The sequence below is a fragment of the Amphiura filiformis genome, chromosome 16 (assembly GCF_039555335.1).
Source record: "Amphiura filiformis chromosome 16, Afil_fr2py, whole genome shotgun sequence".
NCBI lineage: Eukaryota > Metazoa > Echinodermata > Ophiuroidea > Amphilepidida > Amphiuridae > Amphiura > Amphiura filiformis.
In genome coordinates, this window is record NC_092643.1 from 4,707,623 (window position 1) to 4,730,345 (window position 22,723).

The 22,723-nt window shown below is 35.3% G+C and overlaps 1 protein-coding gene, 1 long non-coding RNA gene and 2 other non-coding genes across 5 annotated transcripts in view; 2 read left to right on the forward strand and 2 right to left on the reverse strand.

Annotated features, from left to right (window-relative positions):
* The window catches only part of LOC140135443 (sodium/hydrogen exchanger 8-like), a 49,954-nt gene extending 41,284 nt beyond the window's left edge, over positions 1–8,670 (reverse strand). For both annotated transcript variants that reach the window (XM_072156938.1, XM_072156939.1), the window contains exon 1: positions 8,395–8,670. In XM_072156938.1, the coding sequence (XP_072013039.1) occupies positions 8,395–8,588 (194 nt within the window). In that variant the 5' untranslated portion in view covers positions 8,589–8,670. The remainder of the gene's footprint in view (positions 1–8,394) is intronic.
* Trnat-cgu (transfer RNA threonine (anticodon CGU)) lies at positions 4,034–4,107 on the reverse strand. Its single transcript has one exon. It is a non-coding gene; the product is annotated as a tRNA-Thr (tRNA).
* Trnam-cau (transfer RNA methionine (anticodon CAU)) lies at positions 4,366–4,439 on the forward strand. Its single transcript has one exon. It is a non-coding gene; the product is annotated as a tRNA-Met (tRNA).
* A 5,943-nt stretch (positions 8,671–14,613) lies between the features above and the next one.
* LOC140136481 (uncharacterized) lies at positions 14,614–20,793 on the forward strand. The gene is made up of 4 exons (XR_011856660.1): positions 14,614–15,167; positions 17,041–17,243; positions 19,279–19,372; positions 20,616–20,793. It is a non-coding gene; the product is annotated as an uncharacterized lncRNA (long non-coding RNA).
* The last annotated feature ends 1,930 nt before the right edge of the window (positions 20,794–22,723 follow it).

The following is a 22,723-nucleotide window of genomic DNA, read 5'->3' on the forward strand; positions in this document are numbered from 1 at the left end:
AATTTACTTTTTCTTTACTTATTTCACTATTTATTTTTTATTTGGTTGTTTATATACTTATTTATTATCTTCACTTATTTATTTACTTATTTCCTTGTTTATTAACTTACTCATTTAGTTATTATTTACCTAATTATTTACTTATTTTTATGATTAGTTGTTTACCTATTTATTTATTTATTTATTTATTTATTTACTTCAAGTTGGGTAATTATTTAATAACTTATTTATTTGTTTACCTATTGCCTTATTTATTTACTTACTCCTTCAGTTAGTAGTTTACTTACTTATTTACTTATTTATTTACTTATTTACTAATAGGCCTAGGCCTACTTAACTTATCCGCTTAAAAATGCCCCAAACAAATAAGAAACATAAATCAAGAACATATTAATCAATATGGCAACAAAAACAAATAAGAAATGGCAACCCGCTTGCCTCATTTTCTTGCCAGAGTACCGCCGCGGTACTCAGCTGCATATTACCTGGCAGGTGAGTACCAGTGTCGGTACTGAGTACCTTCAAAGTACCTACGCCCACGAGGTATTCGCGAGTTGCAGCCGGCTTGCTGGGCCACAAGGGTCTGGTGGCCGACGTGGGTACTCGAGAGTAGCAGCGCTGCTACTCTCATGAGAATCCCATAGTGTTATTTGCTATCTTCAGTAGATAGCACATAGATGTACATGCCAATCCATGTGTTGTTGTCAACATTATTTGCTATCTTCAGTAGATAGCACATAGATGTACATGTCAAACCATGTGTTGTTGTCAACATTATTTGCTATCTTCAGTAGATAGTACATAGATGTACATGCCAATCCATGTGTTGTTGTCAACATTATACACTTGCTATCTTCAGTAGATAGCCCATAGATGAACACGCCAATCCATGTGTTGTTGTCAACATTATTCATTTGCTATCTTCAGTAGATAGCACATAGATGTACATGTCAAACCATGTGTTGTTGTCAGCATTATTCATTTGCTATCTTCAGTAGATAGCACATAGATGTACATGCCAAACCATGTGTTGTTGTCAGCATTATTCATTTGCTATCTTCAGTAGATAGCACATGCCAATCCATGTGATGTTCTCAACATTATACACTTGCTATCTTCAGTAGATAGCACATCGATGTACATGCCAAATCATGTGTTGCTGTCAGCATTATTCATTTGCTATCTTCAGTAGATAGCACAGATGTGCCAAACCATGTTTTTTGTTAGCATTATACATTTGCTATCTTCAGTAGATATCACACATGTACATGTCACACCATGTGTTGTTAACATTAAACATTTGCTACATGTATCTTCAGTAGATGTCACATAGATGTACATGCCAAACCATGTTTTGTTGTTGTCAGCATTATACAAATTTGCTTTCTTCAGTAGATAGCATATAGCTATACATGCCAAACCATGTGTTGTTGTCAACATTATTTCATTTACTATCTTCAGTAGATAGCACATATATGTACATGCCAATCCATGTGTTGTTGTCAACATTATTCATTTGCTATCTTCAGTAGATGTCACATAGATGTACATGTCAAACCATGTGTTGTTGTCAACATTATTTCATTTACTATCTTCAGTAGATAGCACATATATGTACATGCCAATCCATGCGTTGTTGTCAACATTATACATTTGCTATCTTCAGTAGATGTCACATAGATGTACATGCCAAACCATGTGTTGTTGTCAACATTATTTCATTTACTATCTTCAGTAGATAGCACATATATGTACATGCCAATCCATGTGTTGTTGTCAACATTATATATTTGCTATCTTCAGTAGATGTCACATATATGTACATGCCAAACCATGTTTTGTTGTCAACATTATTTCATTTGCTATCCTCAGTAGATAGCACATAGATGCACATTCCAATCCATGTGTTGCAACCTACTGCAGAGCTCCTCGAACCGAGGATCGGTACTCCTTTGCAGGTAAGTTCTGAACTTCCTGGTATACATTTTAAAAGGTACATGTCCTCATTTGCAGGAAAACACTGAAATTGAAACATTTAAAACTTTTTAACTTCAGCTTTAAAACATTCAGTTTTGCATTAAAGAAACCTGACTTCACCAGAATTCACCTACCATGGTCCAAATGAATCCGCTTCAAAGGTTGCCACCCATGACATGGTCCATACAATAATCCTGGCCACCAAGCCATGAGTAGACAATGTTTCCACATCATAACACATGATTAGGGAGAAAATGCAATCAAGATTGCACTAGATTACTGATGATCTTGAAAGCATTGTGATGATACTAAAAGAAACTCTTTCTAATTCACATTCACAAAGAGTTCACATGTCATCATGAAGCAAAATATTGAACTTGTTCTATTCCTTGTGGTGATACTTTGGTGGTGGGGCTTCTTTTCCTTTTTTAGTTTAAAATTTCCCAATGCCAATGCTTCAGAAATCAAGGTAGCCTCCTGACGTTTAAAACCAAGGTATCTTCTTTGATGAAACTCAAAATGAAACACAAAGTTTTGAAATACCAATGGTGTGGAAATCAATGTGGTCTCCTGAAGTTGTTTTCAAAATGTCAGTACGGAATTTTTTACCCAGCTGGTTTGATGAATCACTGTATACGTATCCTAATGGTAAAATCCTGCTATTTCAAGTTGAGCTTGTCAAAAGCTTGTCAAAAATGCAGATGGCGACTGAGATCATGACGTTTTTCCAAAGTCTGTAGCAAATTTTCGTTCAGTTGTGATAAGTTACGTTACAAAAATCAAAGCGTCGTATTTTTGATATGCTATCTATAAACTGAAAATATTGCTTTGTAATGCTGCACCTGCGCTTATTTGATGTTGTTATACCACGAATAGTAATAAACCGTTCCCCTTAACCATCGATACGCTACTATTTTCCAGAAAAATCTAATATTAACAATGTAAAATCTTCATCATTTCAACAATATGCTTCCAATCTATATCAAATCAAGCAAAATTCCAACACCATAAAGTTCAAGTCGGTTTGGTGAAACAACATCACTTGTTGCATTGCGACAAACTCTGGCCACCGTGCAAGTTAGAGAACTCTAAACTGAACATGAAACTTGATATCCTTCCCTGACTCACTACCCAATGAAATCACGGCAAAGGAAAAGCAATAATGAATTTATTGCTATTAATATTTGCTAGAGCGGTGTGGGTTGTTACGCTTCATATACTGCAAAAGTCAATATTTTCGCGAGAAGATATTTTTACGATTTTTACGATTTTGTCAATAGCGGGAGAATTAAATTTTGCGGTTTTGATATTGATACAATAGACACCTAATGCAAAAGGTTATTTTCGCAGGTTTTTATTTTCGCGATTTTATGTCCACTCGCAAAATTTGCGAAAATAAAAACCTCGCGAAAATTTCTACTTTTACAGTATTACCAAATACCAGGTGGCAGGATATGCAAATTAGGAGGATAAATTTTCATTGTGATTTTATAGCAACAGGATATATTACGACAATTACGTTCATCATAATTTATTATACCCCTTGTTGCCATGGTTTTCCAGCACTTAAAATTTCCTATGAAAAAAATTCATTCACTGGGTTTAAGGAATATGATAAAATACAAAAAGGTGCACCAATTTTACACTTCATTGATCACAGCTTGTGAAAACATATAAAATAAACAATCAATCAATCAATCAATCAATCAATCAATCATGATGTAGATGTAGTCATCTATTTCTTGAGGGTTCATACTACTAAATCAGTCTGTGAAGTTGGGATTCCAAGCAAACTTTATTATCATGCCTATAATCATGTCTATATTCGCACCCAAAAGGGAGGAAATATTTTTTACCCCTTTGGGGGAATTATTTTATGTTTTGAAAAAATAGAAAGAAAAAAAGGTTGAAAAAAAGAAGTTTCAAGAGGATTTATGGAAGAATAAAATAAAATGACACGGAAAAACAGTGGCATGATCGACGGGAATTATATAAATAAACATTAATTTTCAACAGGTTCGCCGTCGCAAATAATAAAGGAGACAAGGAGAAAAAGTGATCCCGCCTGGGAATCGAACCCAGGACCTCAGGTTTACGAGACCTATGCCTTAACCACTTGGCCACGGGAGCTTCATGATTAATCATGATTAATCATGATTAATCATGAAGCCTTGTCTCCTTTATTATTTGCGACAGCGAACCTGGTGAAAATTAATGTTTATAATTCTCGTCGTTCATGCCACTGTTTTTGTGTGTTATATTTCCTCACAGGAGGATGGCAATTTATTTCTTGCATTTATGGCTCTAGCTACTATGGGCTATTTGCGGGGAGGAGATAAGTTTAAGTGACCGCTTATGGGTTCGAATTTCAACCAGCCTAATCGTGAAGCTCCCGTGGCCAAGTGGTTAAGGCATAGGTCTCATAAACCTGAGGTCCTGGGTTCGATTCCCAGGCGGGATCACTTTTTCTCCTTGTCTCCTTTATTGTTTGTGACGGCGAACCTGGTGAAAATTAATGTTTATTTAAAATAAAAAGACCTAATTTGGGAAATAATTATAGGTTAATTATAGATGCATCTAAAGCACGAGCTTCGAAGGGGGGAGCGCATTAGATGAATCAACATCAGCGCGCGTGCATTATTTTGTCTAATTTATCTCCCAACAAGTAATACACGTTCATTAGCCTATTTCATATATACGAGAAGGAAAAAAACATGTGATATTTGTTGTTTTTATAACAAAATTATCACTAAAAATATTGGAAAATAGAACCAAATATAAATGCATCAACTCGCCCGAAAAATGTGATGGAGTATCTGGCTGCTGAGATCCTGGAGTTGGCCGGTAATGCTGCCTGAGACAACAAGAAGACAAGGATCAACCCGCGTCACTTTGCCTTTGTAGTAGTATTTTCAAGATTTTAATGTTACACTGGTCCACATCTATGTGACACTTTAAAAGACAAGATTCCAAAAGCGGGCTCCGGAGAGGATTTTGAAAACATAAAATTGGGGCTCAGGAACAAAAAGAAAGTGCATTGGTTTTCCTTTTTGGTGAAAATTTCTCAGAAATAAGTCATATCTTTTAAAGCTAATTGTGGGCAGGGCATAATATAAGCGGTATATTGCATCGCGCTTTGCTAGCCAAATTGGTAGCAATCACACAAACATATGTCATTGCTATACAAATAAAACTTTGTCACATTTTACTGTGCAAAATTCTGACACTTGGGGAATTTAGAGCAAAATTAGGCTAAAAGTCTCTAGAACTTCAAATTGGGGTCTCCATAATAGATTGAAAAGAGCTTGAAAAAGAGGGTCTTGAGGGTGGCACTTAATCTTCTTCTTCTTGGTTGAGTCAGTAGATACAGATTATTAAGCTGCAGTTCACCAACTTTTTGGGTCATGGTCGCGGATATATGGTGCGTGTCTCTATCTAATTGTTCTGTTTCGTAGTGCAGTGTGCACAATATATCGTGTGCCTCCCGGGCCTCCCCAGGATTCCCAAACTAGCACACACTTTGTTTTTTTCCCAAAATCTAATCTGCAGCCCGCTTAATTTTTGATTGGTTATTTCTGTCCCACAGAGTCACAAAGGTTGCCCCCTGGCATACTTATTTTATGATGTTGCTTTACCCCTTCAAGCTTTCTTTTTCACCAGTTAGTTACATCTCAAGGCATTGCAAATTTAATTTAAATCTTAAAACATGTGATGAGAGAGCACACTAATTTAATTTCACTTTCACAATTCATCTTGTTACCTAGATAACATCACATTATAGATTCAATTACTGCTTACAACAACATATATCGGACAACTGAAAATAAGCGGACCAGAGCTAGGATTGCCCTTTTTTAAAATGGGTGTTAAAATTAAGATTTAGTCTTACTATATTCAGCCTAATTAGTGCCCCTCCCCTAATAAGCGCCCCCTACAGAATGTTTTGAGCAACAACTGTCTAAGCACCCCCCCCTTACTTTTCAATTCATTAAATGTCTGAATAAAATTGGCTCTAAACCATCGAATCTTGAATGTTTATGCATCTAGGTATTATGTCTATAGACCCTATGAAATATACCAATTGGAACAGATTATAACATTACAATTGAAATAGCAGCCATGTGGGAGGGCAGTTCTAAGATGATAGAGGAACAGGTCTCTAGATCGATTCCATAACAATCTAAACTACCATTTTGTATCATTGTAAAATCATGTGCAATTCGATCCCCAGGGAGGCCTCCTGGCAAGCCTTGATATAAATGGACTGGAAACAGGATCCAATTAAATTTTGTTTTTGAACATTGCTCCTGCTTCATTGGGATTTTACAAGAACCAGGAGCAATTTCTGAAGGAGCAATTTTCAAATAGTAAATCCTTTTCTGTATTCCAGCACTGCATCAAGTGCAAAATGCAGGAGCAATTTGTTTTAGAAAATTGCTCCTGGTTCATGTGAATATTTCAAGGACCAGGAGCAATTGGTGGCTTTACAAGGGCAAATCTGCTCCCTGTGCCTGCTTATTTCAAGGCTTGCCTCCTGGAGGACCCAATTGTATTGTATCCTGAGTGACCTCTACAATGTATTAGGCCCTTCGCACTTGATTATTAGTTTCCTGTTTACGATTTTGAAAAGGGGACGAGGTGACTTTTAATTATTAATTATCTTTTATTTTCTTTATTTAGTTTGAACTATTAAAAGCAACTTATTGACTTGTTTTGACTAGAGCGGGCATTTAATTATTTCACAACAATATTTGATTTTATACATAAGTGAAGGTGGAGTTGTACTCTTTGTTCATTCATCATTATTGTTGATATTATTAAAGTCAGAAAATGGAAAGTAGAAGTAGTTGGAAGTTATTTTAAAGGGGCATTTTGTGATCCACAGCCTCATCCCCCCACTTTTCCCAAAAAAAGTTGAGATTTTTACACCACTGGATACCTCTGGCTAAATAATGTTTATGTACCAAATATTTCTTGCAGATTAATTAGTTTAGCAAAAATATCGCCAAATTTGTATTTCGTTCTGGTGCACGAAATTACAACACATTGTCTATGGAGCAGTGTAATACACATAATCATGCATAACTCGCAAACGCAAAATCGGAATCAACTGAAATTTTGGAAATAAGCTGGATATCTACTGAAAAATGTCATAAAAGAGGATGCTAGGATCACGAAATCCTCCTTTAAAGGAGAAAATTAGAAATAAAAATAAAATAATGCGCATTGTATAACAAAGGAGATGGATTAACCTCCAAGCTGTACATGTATGCATATTGCATAACAAAGGAGACATTGTTACAAGTATGCTAAACGCCTATTACATGTACCTATAAATTATTTTTCCATCAAGTCATGAATACAAAAGTCACCCAACATTAGCGTGATGATTTTTTGCATACATTACGTGATGTTAGCCAGCATGTGCAACTGTGCGTGCACAGCATAACGCTGTCTTCACTGAAGTGAATCCAACCATGGAGGTATATACCATGCTATACGCACTTGTCGTGTGCAAGCCTTCACATTTAGAATTTGGTGGAGCTCCATAAATCACACTCCTAGTTTTGTTGAGGAGCTCGATCACTCTCCTGCAATTTTCAAGGAGCTCAATTTGATGAAAGGGGCTAAAATGTTTGGTTTGCCGCGAGTGAATTCACGCAGTGGCTAATAATTAGTCAATGGAATCCAATAGGCAATAATATTACGTACATTTTTGTACCAGTGGTTTTTAACATCTCCAACAATCAGTCCTTTGTAAGTTTAAATCTCACTTGTTTTAACAATGTTTACTGTGCAATTCAGAATTTCCACGGCAATATCTGTGCCCAGCCATTATTACATTGACTGATCTTCAAAACATGCCCGTAAATTGAAAAGAAAATGGTCGTAATGTGCGATTCCCAAAGCATGCCTCCGAGGCGTATCGTTCTAATGGGTAAACGAACTTCGCTCATGTTCGGAACGATAATGAGATGACCCGATATTTGTTATTGTAGGTCTCAAGTCAATTGTCGCGCTATATCGTTCGCAGAGCCTTTACTAGCACGCTCTTTCAACAGATCGGTATTCAGAGTGACTGATGTGATACAGTTCTTGGAGTATTTATTTTTGACATTTCGTCTGAAATGAGCATCAATATTAAAATAAATGATCTCTTCAAACAAATTCCAAATAATAACACATGTGAATATAAGGAGCGCTGTTATTAACGCTCATGCTTTGAGGTGCGCGGCGTGCGGTAGGAGCGCTTGCGCGATCCGATGCGTGTGTTCGTGTTGTACTTCAACTTGTTACTTGTACTTTGAAATACGCGAAATACTATCGCGGTTGGATCAAATACAGACTCTGTTGACAGTTGTGTTCATTCAATGAAATTCCCAGTATATTTTGTTCCTGTACTACCTAGCAACTTACCTAGTTTTATTTGCATTGTCAGTTGAATTGTCATTTTCTATGATGTGTTCTTCATCATGTCCTATGTCTTTTTCTAATGCATTTTCTATACCATTCTCATGATTCTGATCTTGCCCATTGACCACCTTACAAACGAAGATCGTCATCAAAACTGTCACCAACAACAGTTGAGGCAGGAATCTTCTGTTTGCCATAGTTTTATTTAGATACGTAAATGTCTTTCAGTGCAAAGCTCGGTTTCTTTTCACGTCAAAGTTAACATCACCGCAAAATAAGTAGCCATATTTGTTGTTATTTTTCAGAATTGGACAACTTTTATCAACCGAGGGCGCTGTGTATTTTTTTGTAATATTTTTTTTTTCATCTTGGGGGGGTGCCCCATTTTCCCGAGAAAACAGATTGGTACCGTAAAATGGGGGTAACTTCGGGCGGGGTAACTTTGGTCGGTCAAATATTTTTTTAAATGGTCATATTTTCGTACAGCAATATTGGGAATTTTGACCAAAAATTAGCATTTTTTTACATTTTTTTCAGAAAAAATAAAAATCGATATTTGTGAGCAAGGATGTGTGCTTGATTAATTTTGCAAGGGGCCCAATGTCACAAAAAAAAAAAACTTGCCCATATACAGCGAAGATCAATTTCTTTGATTTTTTTTCCTTCATGGAATGTAATACTCTGACCAAAGTTGCCCCCAATCCGGGGTAAGTCGGGCTATTTTTAACCCCTGGGTCACCCTTGCAAAATTATTAAAATATCTTTTTCAACTTCAAGGTGTAGAAAGGAACCCTAATATCATAAAAATGAGTTAATTAGAAAAATAATTGGTTTTGTTTAGAAGCAGTGGTTTCAAAACTCTGAAAAGCGCCCAAAGTTGTTTCGTTGGCCTTTTTGGTCCCTAGTTTTGATTTAGTGACTTTTTTTAAATTGTTATTTCTCTTAAAAAAAACCTCAGAGCTTCCCTCAAAATGACAAATGTAATAACAGCTCAGATAGTCCTGTAATTCTTAATCATGATTTGCACCGAAAAAAAGACACGTGTTCATAGAATATTTCTCAATTTGGCAACTCCGATTTACTCACTATCTACTGAAGATAGTAAAATTTGTTTTGATGATATTTTGAATCTCTTTTGTTTTATTCATTTTTCATATGTTTATCTTTTTGATCCATATTTTGATTTATTGACTTTTTTAAAACCTTTTTGATCCTTTAAAAAAAAAATTTATTCAGTGATCATTCATTTTAATAATTTTTTGATTTAGTGAGTAACATTGACATTTGATCCCTATTCTAAAATTTACTTTTTAAAAGCCTCAAAATTTCCCCAAAATGACACAAACTCAGAAAGGGCCTAGTCCTATTATACTTAAATTTGCAAAACACAAGGCCGGGTTCATAAATTATAATTTTTCTCCGATTTAGCAACTATATTTTAATACTAGCTATGAAGATATCGATATAGGCTCTAGCACAGTTTGTGAAATATTTTGATGACATTTTTTTAAAATCACTTTTCTTATTTTATTCACTTTTCAGGCCTAGGTTTGTTTTATTGGCATTTATTGGCCTTTATACTTTTGATTTATTGACCTCTTTGATATTTATTATTTTTTCTTTTCCATTTTGATCCCGTGTTTCATTGACATTGTCATCCCTATTTTTGTGTTATTGACTTTTTGATAACTATATTTTTGATTTAGTGATCTTTTTTTTTTATATCCCTAGAGACTTCTTTGATCCCTATTCTTGTTTTATTGACTTTTGCCTATTTTTATAAAGTGACATTTTTGATCCCCTTGCCATGGTTTTTATTAACTCTTTTGGTCCATCTTTTTTTTTGATTCATAGGCCTACTGACATTTTTGAATATTTCTTGGTATTGATATTTTCTCTAAAAAACCTCAAAAATTCCCTTAAATGATACAAAGCTCAGATAGGGACGGTAAGAATGCCCTTATTATGTATCTAACAAATTTAACGCGAAAATTTGCATAAATTACTGCTTGGTCAATGGTTATCATTCAAGTTGAATCGTCTAAAAGTAAAAGACTAGTAAAAATACTGGCACACCCAGGCCACCACTCTGTGAACTATTTTTTGGGACGCGGAATTGTGCAGTACCGCATGCGGTACTGCACACTTCCGTTTACAGTCCCGCATGCGGAACTGCACATCCCGACCTGCATTCCGGATTTCCCGCATGCGGGAATGCAGGTCGGGATGTGCAGTACCGCATGGGGATGTGCAATATTTTCGGTGTATTTCCGCGTGGGGAACTGCAATATTTTGGTGCATTTCCGCTAGGGGATGTGCAATTTTTGGTGTTTTTCCGCATGGGGATGTGCAATATTTTGGTGTATTTCCGCCAGGGGATGTGCAATATTTTGGTGTTTTTCCGCATGGGGATGTGCAATATTTTGGTGTATTTCCGGGGATGTGCAATATTTTGGTGCATTTCCGTTAGGGGAACTGCAACATTTTTGGTGTTTTTCCGCATGGGGATGTGCAATATTTTTGGTGTATTTCCGCCAGGGATGTGCAATATTTTGGTGTTTTTCCGCACGGGGATGTGCAATATTTTTGGTGCATTTCCGTTAGGGGATGTGCAATATTTTTGGTGCATTTCCGTTAGGGGATGTGCAATATTTTTGGTGCATTTCCGTTAGGGGAACTTCGACATTTTTGGTGTTTTTCCGCATGGGGATGTGCAATATTTTGGTGTATTTCCGCCAGGGGATGTGCAATATTTTGGTGTTTTTCCGCATGGGGATGTGCAATATTTTCGGTGCATTTCCGTTAGGGGATGTGCAATATTTTTGGTGCATTTCCGTTAGGGGATGTGCAATATTTTTGGTGCATTTCCGTTAGGGGAACTGCAACATTTTTGGTGTTTTTCCGCATGGGGATATGCAATATTTTTGGTGTATTTCCGCCAGGGGATGTGCAATATTTTTGGTGTTTTTCCCGCATGGGGATGTGCAATATTTTTGGTGTATTTCCGCGTGGGGAACTGCAACATTTTTGGTGCATTTCCGCTAGGGGATGTGCAATATTTTTGGTGTATTTCCGCGTGGGGAACTGCAATATTTTTGGTGCATTTCCGCTAGGGGATTTGCAATATTTTTGGTGTTTTTCCGCATGGGGATGTGCAATATTTAAATTATATTAAATTACTATCCTCCGTAAATTGATTGATAATCGATCCACTTGAGGAAATTCTCCGTTGGAACTTTAATAGAAAGTGGTCACAATGTCAAGTTGAATATATAATAGTCATCATTAAAGAGGCGTGTGAAATTGATTTTAATAAAATTAATTTTATACAATAACTATTAGCTAGGTTTCTATACTATGCCGACTTTTCGGACAAGACTTTCCAAGACTCTCTTTTAAATACAAAAATGCGACATTAATTACATGCGACGATCATTGATTGTCAAACTAATTACTAAAAAACGTAAAAACACCTAAGAGCCTGACGTATTTTTCACCACGAATGAAAGCCTACTAAATTTTTGTCATACCTATTTTGTTGCATGTCCGCATGCGAAACTGCAAAATATTTGGTGCAGTTCCGAATGCGGTAATGAACATATCTTTTCGCATGCCCGCGTGCGGAACTGCCAAATATTTGGTGTAGTTCCGCATGCATTTAATGTGAATGTCCGCGTGCGGGAATGTAATATATTTGGTTCATGTCCGCATGCGGGATGTACATGTTTTTTTCGCATGTCCGCATGATGAGGGAATGCAAGACGAGATGCACAGTTCCGGATACGTAGGTGATTTTTGGCATTCGGTGAGAGCAAAATGTAAAAAAATATGGGGTCATTGGGTGAGAACATGACCTTTTTATAGAATGGAATCTTTGGGTGAGAGCCAAAACAGCGCCTCAAAAACCTCGTAATTCGAATTTCTAGTTCTAAATGCCGGGTCTAAATGGCTTCAAATTTCATTGTTTTTTTTTCAAAATAAGTAACAAAATCAGGTATAAATGAAAGTTGCTGTTCAAATTGAACTTGTAAGGGTCTTTGGGTGACAGATCAAATGGGAAAAATAGGGGTCTTCGGGTGACAGAGCATGTGTTCGTAAAAAATATGGGGTCTTACGGTGACAGCGATGCTGAAAAAGGGGGTCTTAACAGCCCTACATACGCGTCACCTCCAAAGTGGAGTGCCCCCCCGGGAGGTCTGTCTGGTCTACCTGAAGAATTTTTAAGATTAAAAAAAAACTTTTAATTTTTTTTTGTGTGTGCATAAAATGTATACAATATACGAGCGGTCATATTATTATAATCAAGACAATATGGAGGCACGCGGAATATTTGGTACAGTTACGCATTGGTTATACTAGTGAAAATTTATTTTCGCATGCCCGCATGCGGAAACAAAATATTTGGTGCAGTTCCGCATGCGGTAACAGTCGCTTTTAATACCTGGTAAATATATACATTTCATCATGCTAAATACAATTATTAGTTGATTATATAATAGTATATAGGCCTACATTTCATCATGCTAAATTAAATTATTATCCTCCGTAAATTGATAATCGATCCACTTGAGAAATTCCCCGTTGGAACTTTAATAGAAAGTGGTCACAACGTCAAGTTGAATATATAATAGTCAATCATTAAAGAGGCGTGTGAAATTGATTCTAATAAAATTAATTTAATACAATAACTATTAGCTAGGTTTCTATACTATGCCGACCTTTCGGACAAGACTTTTTTCAAGACTCTCTTTTAAATACAAATAATGAAACGGACATGAGAGCACCTCGGACGTATCGAATTGCATTCTGAATACGAAGCATGTCTTTCTGATATCAAATAATTTCCATTTTTTGAAATTCACGATATAATTCAAATTTTATGACAAATTATTAAAATTTTATATGTTTCAAATTTTTGATATATAACAGTCCTCGAAATAAATTTTATAAATCTAATGATATATTCTTAAAGTGTATGTAGCTGGGAGGAAAAGTCGACGATCAGTTGAAAATTTTGACCTTTTATATTGAAGATATGGATTTTTTTCCCAAAAAGACCTATTTTTTTGGTGTTTTGGGGAAAAATCCATATCTTCAATACGAAAGGTCAAAATTTTCAATTGATCGTCGGCTATTCATCCCACCTACATACACTTTAAGTATAAATCATCAGATTTATAAAGTTTACTTCAAGTACTGTTAAATATCAAAAATATCAATTTTTAATGATTTGCCATAAAATGTGTATTACATTGCGAATTTCAACAAAAAAATCAAAATTATTTGATATCAGAAGGACATTCTTCGTATTCAGAATGCAATTCGATATGTCTGATGTGCTCTCATCTAATGTCCCACAATAAATACTGTCCAAACGTTCATACCCCTTCCTTTAATAATAACTTTTATGTTAAATCATTGACCATTTATAATATAAAGCTACCAAGTAATCTACATTTTAACTGAGATTTTAAGGTCTGAAAGGCCATCCCGGCAAACACAAAACGTTTTAAACAGGTTAGGCCTATATTTTTGGGTTTTGGTGTTGGTAAAAACGTTTTAATAACATAAATGTCGGGTTAAATAAAGGTCATGAAAACATTTAAAACGTTTTGTATGTTTTCAAAATGTTATTGAAAATATTTTCTGCAAACATTTTTTGCCAAATATTTTGTCACCCTATGTTTGAGAATATTTGCAGTAAGTTATCAAAAATTGTTTAGCCCTAAGTTTGAGAATATTTGCAGTAATATCAAAAATGTTTTTGAATATTCACCTCGTAAAGTATTAAAGCGCGCCGCCACAGCTTAATTCCATGATCTTGATCCTATTTTTATCGATATACATCGATCACTTATCGGATTAAGTATTGGACACAATAGATGAAGTATTTGATTGACAAGGTTACCCCTGCGTCCCCTAGCCGCTTGTCTATTAATGTGTGCATATTATAATTTATACCATTAGGCCTATATGATTATGAGAGCTTTAATGAGGGCTTATAGTTTTTAGTCTGGTATGTCTGCCTATGCATGTTATGTTTCCATTTGTAAATGTGCTAGTGTGCGATGCATAATTCTTCTTTGCCCTGTATATTATATAAAGAATAACGATTAAGCATCATTTAATAATTTGAAATGTTTGTAATGTTTCCATGTTCCGGTGTATGATTTGTTTAATATAGCTTTTACTATATCATGATATCGCATGTAAAGCTGCACCAAATATAGAGTTATGTGAGCAAAGGAATTCCTCGATCTGAGAGTTGCTTTGAGAGCACTCAAATCGATGAAATGTCCAGTTTGAGAGTCTCTCAAATCCAGGAAAACCCTCATTTGAGAGTACTCACAGATCGAAGAATTGTCCAATATGAGAGTCTCTCAAATCCATAAAATAGCTCGTTTGAGAGTTACTCTCAAATCGAGGAATTCTGCCAAATGAGAGTGATAGCGCCCTCACCATATCTGGCGACAATTCATACGAGCTGCATTTATGAAAACAACGAGACGATTTCCGTATTTTTAAAGTTCAAATTTAAAAATATCATATCAATTTATAATTACTCCTCAAGCCGAAGTTACCAGGTAAAATTAAATTGTATCATGATCACGGACGGTGTAGTACTATTGTCAAAAGGGAAGAAAAAGAATGCGGTTTCTTTATCGCAAGTTCCGTGTTTCAACAACCAAAGCCAAGGCGTTAGCATGTAACTTGTACATGTTGTAAGCTTACTGAATGACTGACTCACTCTGCAACGATGAGAACCCAACGACGACGTAAGTTCCAATATTTTTATGATCTAATTGAGTACTAATTCATAAATAATTATGCAAAGTGAACCCAAACAGTAAAAATGTTATCCCATATCGAACAATTAAATATTAACTTTTAATATTTCTTTAATTTTTACAATAACTGTAGCACCCTAAACAAGGATTTAACCCTTGGCTAAAACGACACCCTAACCTAAACAGGGATTTCATTCCTAACATCAAATTTCATACCCTAAATTTCATTTCCACAGATTTAGAAATTGCAATTTTGCTACCCTTTTTCTAATTTTTCATGTTTTTGACACCCTAAACGCGATACGCGCGTATCGTGCCAACCCACGAAAAACGACCCTTTTTACGGGAAAAAAGCTTATTCCCAAAAGTTTTGTTGATTCCGATTTTGCGTTTGTGAGTTAAACATGATGTGTATACACTGCTCATGGCATAGGCCACTGTTGTAATTTCGTTCTGGTATACCAGAACGAAATTCAAATTTGGCGATATATTTGCTATAGCCAAAATAACAATTTCTCAATCATGAGAGGATGTACCTTCTGTGTCAGCGTACTTTTCATAGAATAACACATAGTATATTAAGTGCAGTTATGCTGTTTGTTTATTCATCATTATTGTTGATATATGATTCATGTTAGAAAGTAGCAAGTAAAAGTCATTAAAAGTTTTTTTTTAAAGGAGAAAATCCAAAATTAAAATAATATAATTAAATATAAATTTAGCAATTTTGTTGTGTCCGAGGGCGCAAGATGGAACAGCTAAACCCTGGCAAAAACAACCAATGAGAAGAAGCGATCTATGATTGTGAGTGACGTCATGCCGACCAAGAAATTAAATAATTATTGTAATTTGTAAACTCGCCCCAAAGCTCAAGTTACTTTTGCAGACAGCTTAAAACAAGAAAAGTGTGTCGTGCCTGTAATAATTTGTCATTTACATTGAAGTACGGTATCAGTATCACACTACATTGTACACAAAGAACCCTGACAAAGAAAATGTGTGAGCTTTACTTCCTTTTTACAGGCTCCCGGTTTTATAGTCATGATCAGTGCAAGCTTAAATCTTCAATATAAATAAAATGATATTTCTGTGTACAAAAAATGTAATTATTCAAATGATGCTTTCTTCTGAAATTTGCCATTCTGAACTTGCTCGAGAAGTCTAGTCACAAATTTGCTCACCAATTAGGTTCACATTTGAGGCAAGAGAGTAGAGATCATTGCATTCAAAATCGAGTCGGATTCACTGAAGCATGACACCACTCACACCGCAGCCGATCGCGACACAACAAGTGGGTGTTCGTTTTTATCATACCACTAAGGTAAACATCAAAGAACACCGCTAACCTAATATATTTTCGTATCTTGTCAGTGAGTGCGTATTTTACGCTTTATATCTAGTCAGTGAGAGCGTATTTCGCAAGGCCGATACGCTGCGTGTACGGCGAGGTAAGCGTATAAAAGGCGAATCAGCAGAAACCGGGCGCGTAAAATGCACGCAACCTGTAATACGCGGAACAGTCATCTATTTTTTGTAATATTTTTCCTATTTAGCAGGAATTAAAATGTTTAAAAACGTAATTATTTCAATATTTAGAATGACTTAGTGGTATGATAAATTAGTTATTAGGTTCAGCGTCGGTTTAGTACGGGGAAATTATCGTGCGCTCAGTGTCATACTGGGTTCAGCCTTCGCTTCACCCAGTATGACACATCGCGCACGATAATTTCCCGTACCGTACCTCCGCTTCACCTAATAACTAATAATATTATTATTTATTGTTCAGTGGTGATTTTACACAGCAGTTTGCTTGGCAAGAAAATACAGTACTAATTTATTCTTGTTATGTTGTCTTTTGCAGACTTGCCGGTTATATGATGCATCTACTGTGTACAGCAGTCTAAACACTACTATGAAGGGCCTACTTATACATGTGTTGTCGCAGACTGTGATTCTTTTACTGGACACCTTCTCAGCACCTAGATGTTATTGTGAAGAAGCTTCTCTTCAAGAGTTCAACATGAGGCAACCAAGGAGCTATATTTACATGTTTGTGTGGCCATGGTAAATACATATTATCGGTACCAGTATTTCGGTGGGTTTTTTTCAGTTTCTTCATTTATTATCCTGCCTGAATGACATTGTCAGATGTAAATCACCTTCCCATATTATGTTGTATACATGTCATTCCGACAGGATAATAAAAGAAGTGGAAATACAAGTGTAATTTTTCACATATTCAAAAAGGTTTGAAAATCACAGACAACCGATTATGTAGCAGAAAACACTTGTATTTTTAACAATGTTATGTTGCCCCAATAAATTTCAAGACAAATCACAAATGCGATATACCTCAAAAATACAGTTATACTGTATAATGTAGGCATCAAACTTACATGCATATATATTATATTATCAGAACAGACATCAAATTTATAATCTAAAATATTCTGAACTGATAATGTAATAAACACTTAAATGTGTATATAATACATGTTAATGATTTCTAAAATACATTTTGTCATATTCAGTTTTTTAGTGGCTTTTTAGTTTGACCTTTTCATTGTTTCTCAGCTGATCTATTTCTGTATTAATTTTGCTGAAAATATAAAATTGTAATTTTGTATGTCTGGGCATTTTCAAAATCAATGTTGTGAACTTCAAAAACTAAACATTTAAATTGTTTAAATCTGATCTTACTATAATGCTTCCCGACTTTTGTTTCCATTCCAAAAGTTTTATATACTTTGGACTTAAAGGTCCGTAAATCCGATCGACAGCATCATCCCCGATTTTTTTCATTGTTGATGAGGTTTTGGTATCACATAATAGATACTATTTTTCTCATTACTATCCTGAAATTTGACGCTCCAAGTCGATGTATTTCGGAGAAATCATGAATCACAGCGGTTTTACAGGTATACCAGTTTGTAAACAATGGTAAATACTTTGGAATTCTGGGAGGGAATTATGAACGAAATATCAGTCACCGCAAGACGGTGCATTAAGATATAGTTATGAAAACGCAACGGTAAGCGTGGTGTGCTAAATAGCTCAATTGACTAGCGCGTTTGTTTTTTACCCGAGAGGTACCCGGTTCAAAACCCGGTCTCGGAAGGGTTTTTTTCCTCTCCATTTTACCCAAACTTTTTTTATATATTCATTTGAAATGTACATATTGCAAGGGGAAATATATTTTGTTTCCTTTTTTTCTGAAACGGTACGAAAATAAAACATTTTCCGTTCAATACGGGCCGGGCATTGTACAGCATGTCAGCATTCGTCATTGCCTGCCCAGAATGCAATTCACGTATACCAAGGTATTGGATTGCAAATTTGGCTATTTATTCACATTTACGGTGAAAATGCTCTCGTTTTTTCACAAAGCAGCATAAAGGAGGCGATATTTGATATTATTATGTAATTTTAAAGACAATCCATATCCAAAACCAATAGGGTTACCCCCCTTTAAACTTGGGAAATAATGAAGCTGGAAAAGGGGCATGTTCTCTTCCATTACTCTGCCCTTAAAGTCATATTTTCGTAATTGTACAATATTTTGAAAAAACCTTTACACTGTCAATAAGTAATACAAAACTAAACATGATGTTATTTAATTTTTCAATTAATCCACAAATATTTGGATTTAATTCACTACCGGTAATGTGTGTAAATTCCAAATTTACAAGACATTTTAAGGAGACCCTGCACAAACGCTAAAGGGTTACCTTCCAGTGCAAGTGTGAATGTACAAACGAATGAACAAACTGAAGGACACAAGTACCGGTACTGCTTGAGCTGGCTTTGTCACTGAAAATACCAGAAAACAAGTCACATTTATGATGAATTAATTATTATGCCAAACAAATGAGGTAAAACAAAGAAAATTGCTATTTCATTCTATGAGTGCCAACAATGCGTAGTATTATAGCTCACCAACCTTATACAAAACCATGCCTAACTCAATTTAGCAACAAAATTGAGCATTTGCACCAATGTCTTGAATTGGTTGATGATTGTATTCATATAGTTATTAAATTTAAGAAGACTTAAGGTAAAAGTAAACATTCTAAATTTCTTTTTTTTTTTTGATTGACAGATGATATGTGCCATACAAGCTATGGAGAAGTGTTCCGCATTATATTGGATCGGGAAAGGGAGACAAGACAAAGTCTATTATCATCATCAAAGAGGTTAGTACACCTGGTATCACATACCATATTCCCTTGTTTCAAGTGAACTTCGGTGAATTGTGTGCATTTTTTGTACTACTGACTGAAACAAAAAAAATCTCAAACAGTGCATGTACAGTTAAATGCAATTTTGTGTGATACACACAAAATACACTGTAAAATATGCACGATAAATGCGCATGTATGCGTCGCATCATACAAGTTGAATCCACGCAGAGCACCACAAACTTCCGACAATCATGCAAGATGCTAACTGCTGCTTGTCCGAGAATTTTTTGTATAACAATATATAATATATTTAGTATAAAATGGGCAAAATCCCTAAAATTAATACCATATTGAGGTTTTTTGGCTAGTTATTTGCTATGCAATATTTCTTCACTAAAGTGTTACTATAAAATTCTCCAATAAAGTGTTACTATTTTAATGTGACACCTGGGCCTCATGGAAGAACATATGATAACTTAAAACATCCACTGAATGAGTAATCCAGGCAAAAGAAGAAAGAAAACAAACAAAACAAAACTATCTAGATGCACATGTCAAATCAGAAAGTGACTTGGAGCTTTTTGATAACTTAGACATGGACCAAACTGTGAATCAGGTGTCCTTTGCTCTCCTCTCTTCTCTCCCTTCCCTTTTTTTTGCCCACTCTATCCTCCCACTGTACAAGTTAATATCTTTTGCTCTGAAGTCTTTTAAGACTTAAAAGTTAATCAATTAATATTTAAAATATAATGTTGCAAGATAATAAAAACGAGATTTATTTAATTCAGGCCTCAAATAAGAAGAAAAATCCAAGGGTCCTCCGGACCCTTGCCTTTGAAATTTCAAGGGTCCTCACCAATTTTCAAGGGTCCGACCCCGGACCCTTGCCTTTGAAATTTCAAGAGAGAGAATTTACTACGGCGATCACAGTATGTATATTGTAGAAAATTGAAAACCCGGGTTGAAAACTTGAAGGGAAAGAAAAATGAAGTGTACCCCAGGGAGCAGGATGTATCACGTGAACCAGATTTTCCTGTGGAACCAAAAAACTAGGATTTTCTGCTCTTTGCTTGGTTCAATTTTTACGGGTCACGCGGACCCGCACCGTCGGAAATTTGCGGTCCGCGCCTACTTTCATGTGTATTTGACGCAAGGACGCGCTTTATTTCGAGCGCTGATTTAATTCCTATAACCTGGTTTTAAATATTTAGGCTACACATGAATTATAATGATTCCTTTTGTGTTTTTATGACAGGATGTGTCAAATATCAACGCTGCATTGAAGAGTGGTGAGCTGCCTCATCTTGTAATATTCAACGAAACCAACTACATTGTAGGAGATAGTGTGAACATACAGTGTATGGATAGCTCTGCAGGTGCCTTTCTCCAACTGATTGCCTTGTAAATGTATTTGTGTATATTCTCAGTTATCCAGGTATAAAAATATCAAATAATTTAAATCTAGTCAACTGGAAATCTAGACAAAAATAGTAAGTCCAGTTGACTATATTTAAATTGTCAACTTGATATCTTGTTTTATGTGTTTCAATTTGAGTACCTGTAACCTGTTGTGTACTGCTGGGGACAGGGGAGTGATAACCCTCTGAATAAAATCAACATTGAACTTGAATAGCCTTGTGTGCATTTTTGCCTGAAATATGTGTAGTGTAAAATATACAAATTTTGCATGCTTTGTGTCACCTGACTAAGAAAACGTCACTGAAAATTACCTATAATTTAGGGTTATAATATTGAGAAACCAAAACTTTGCATGATGATAAATTCCTCAAAAAAAAATGGGTTCTCATTATTTATAGTCCTAAATCAAGATACAATTTTCTACTTTTATTAGTCAATTGCACACAAAGCATGTGGTATTTAACAGTATTGCAGGCAAAAATTGCACTGGGCTATGGAAGAACAAATTGAACATCATGAACAATGTCATACTTTTTTAATGGGGTGATTGTGTCCCTGCATGTACCCGACTGTCTAACATTCATCCCACCAATGGTTGATTTAAGTGACAATTACCAATAATTACAGAACAGTTTTCGAAATGGATTCAAAATTTCATGTCAGACATTTAGGTTGTGTTAACCTTAAGATATACTGGTGTTTTTTTTGTAACTTAACTGTTCATGCAAGATATATTTTTAGAAGTTTCTAGATTTCAAAAAGTGTACCAAAAACAAATTTTGAGTTTCCAGTGTTTTTGAAAACTATATAATTGAGCCTATACTGGTATATAAACTATAAAAAGTCTGATGTTTTTATGGTCTCAAAATCAATGTTTTTACCCCCCAGTATTTTTGGATTACTTCTCCATTTATATTTCGATTGTAAACATCTTAAAGAAAACAACTATAACCCCCCTTAAATAATGGCCATTATTAAAAAACAGGCTATTGAATTACAAATCTGTAAAATACGTTGGAAGCAGAATTTATTTCTGTGCATTTTAACACCTCATTTGATACGATAGCCCAGAAAACAACTGAATACCTGAGTGGAAGAAGAGCCCAACTCCATCAACACTTTTTTTTGAGATACTAACAAAAAACACACTATTTGGAAAAGTTTTAAGAGATAGACTGTTTTTGAGTACTGGTACATGAACATAAACTGGCCTCAAAAAGAAACTTATAATTTTTTACAAGGTCATATCTTAAAATCCTCTGCATAAAAATGAACAAAAATTGCACACAGGATTACTTCAATAGTCTACTCTAAACACATGTCAGTAACCAAGCAGTTGTCCAACTGACACAACAGCAAAATGCACTGACATGGAACACCTTCCTGGACCAAAATTCACATCCCAACAGATTTCTTTTGTTGGGTTCCAATTATTCGCCTGTACATGCACATAAATTACACACAGGATAACTTAAATACTCTACTCTAAACACACTTCAGTAACCAAGCAGTTGTCCAACTGACACATCCGGAACAGCTTCCGGGATCACATTCACAGGCGAATAATTGGAACCCAACAAAGGAAATCTGTTGGGATGTGAATTTTGGTCCAGAAAGGTATTCCATGTCAGTGCATATTGCTGTTGTGTCAGTTGAACAACTGCTTGGTTACTGACATGTGTTTAGAGTAGAGTATTGAAGTAATCCTGTGTGCAATTTTTGTTCATTTTTATGGAGAGGATTTTAAGATATGACCATGTGAAAAATTATAAGTTTCTTTTTGAGGCCAGTTTACATTATAACATACCTTCAAAATGATATATGTTGCAATGACAACGGTACAGGTCTTCTAAGATATGATAAACTCATTTTGGTAAAATGGAGTTGAGTCCTTCTTCCACTCAGGTATTCAATTAAACACAGGTCAATTTAATGTAGTGAGGT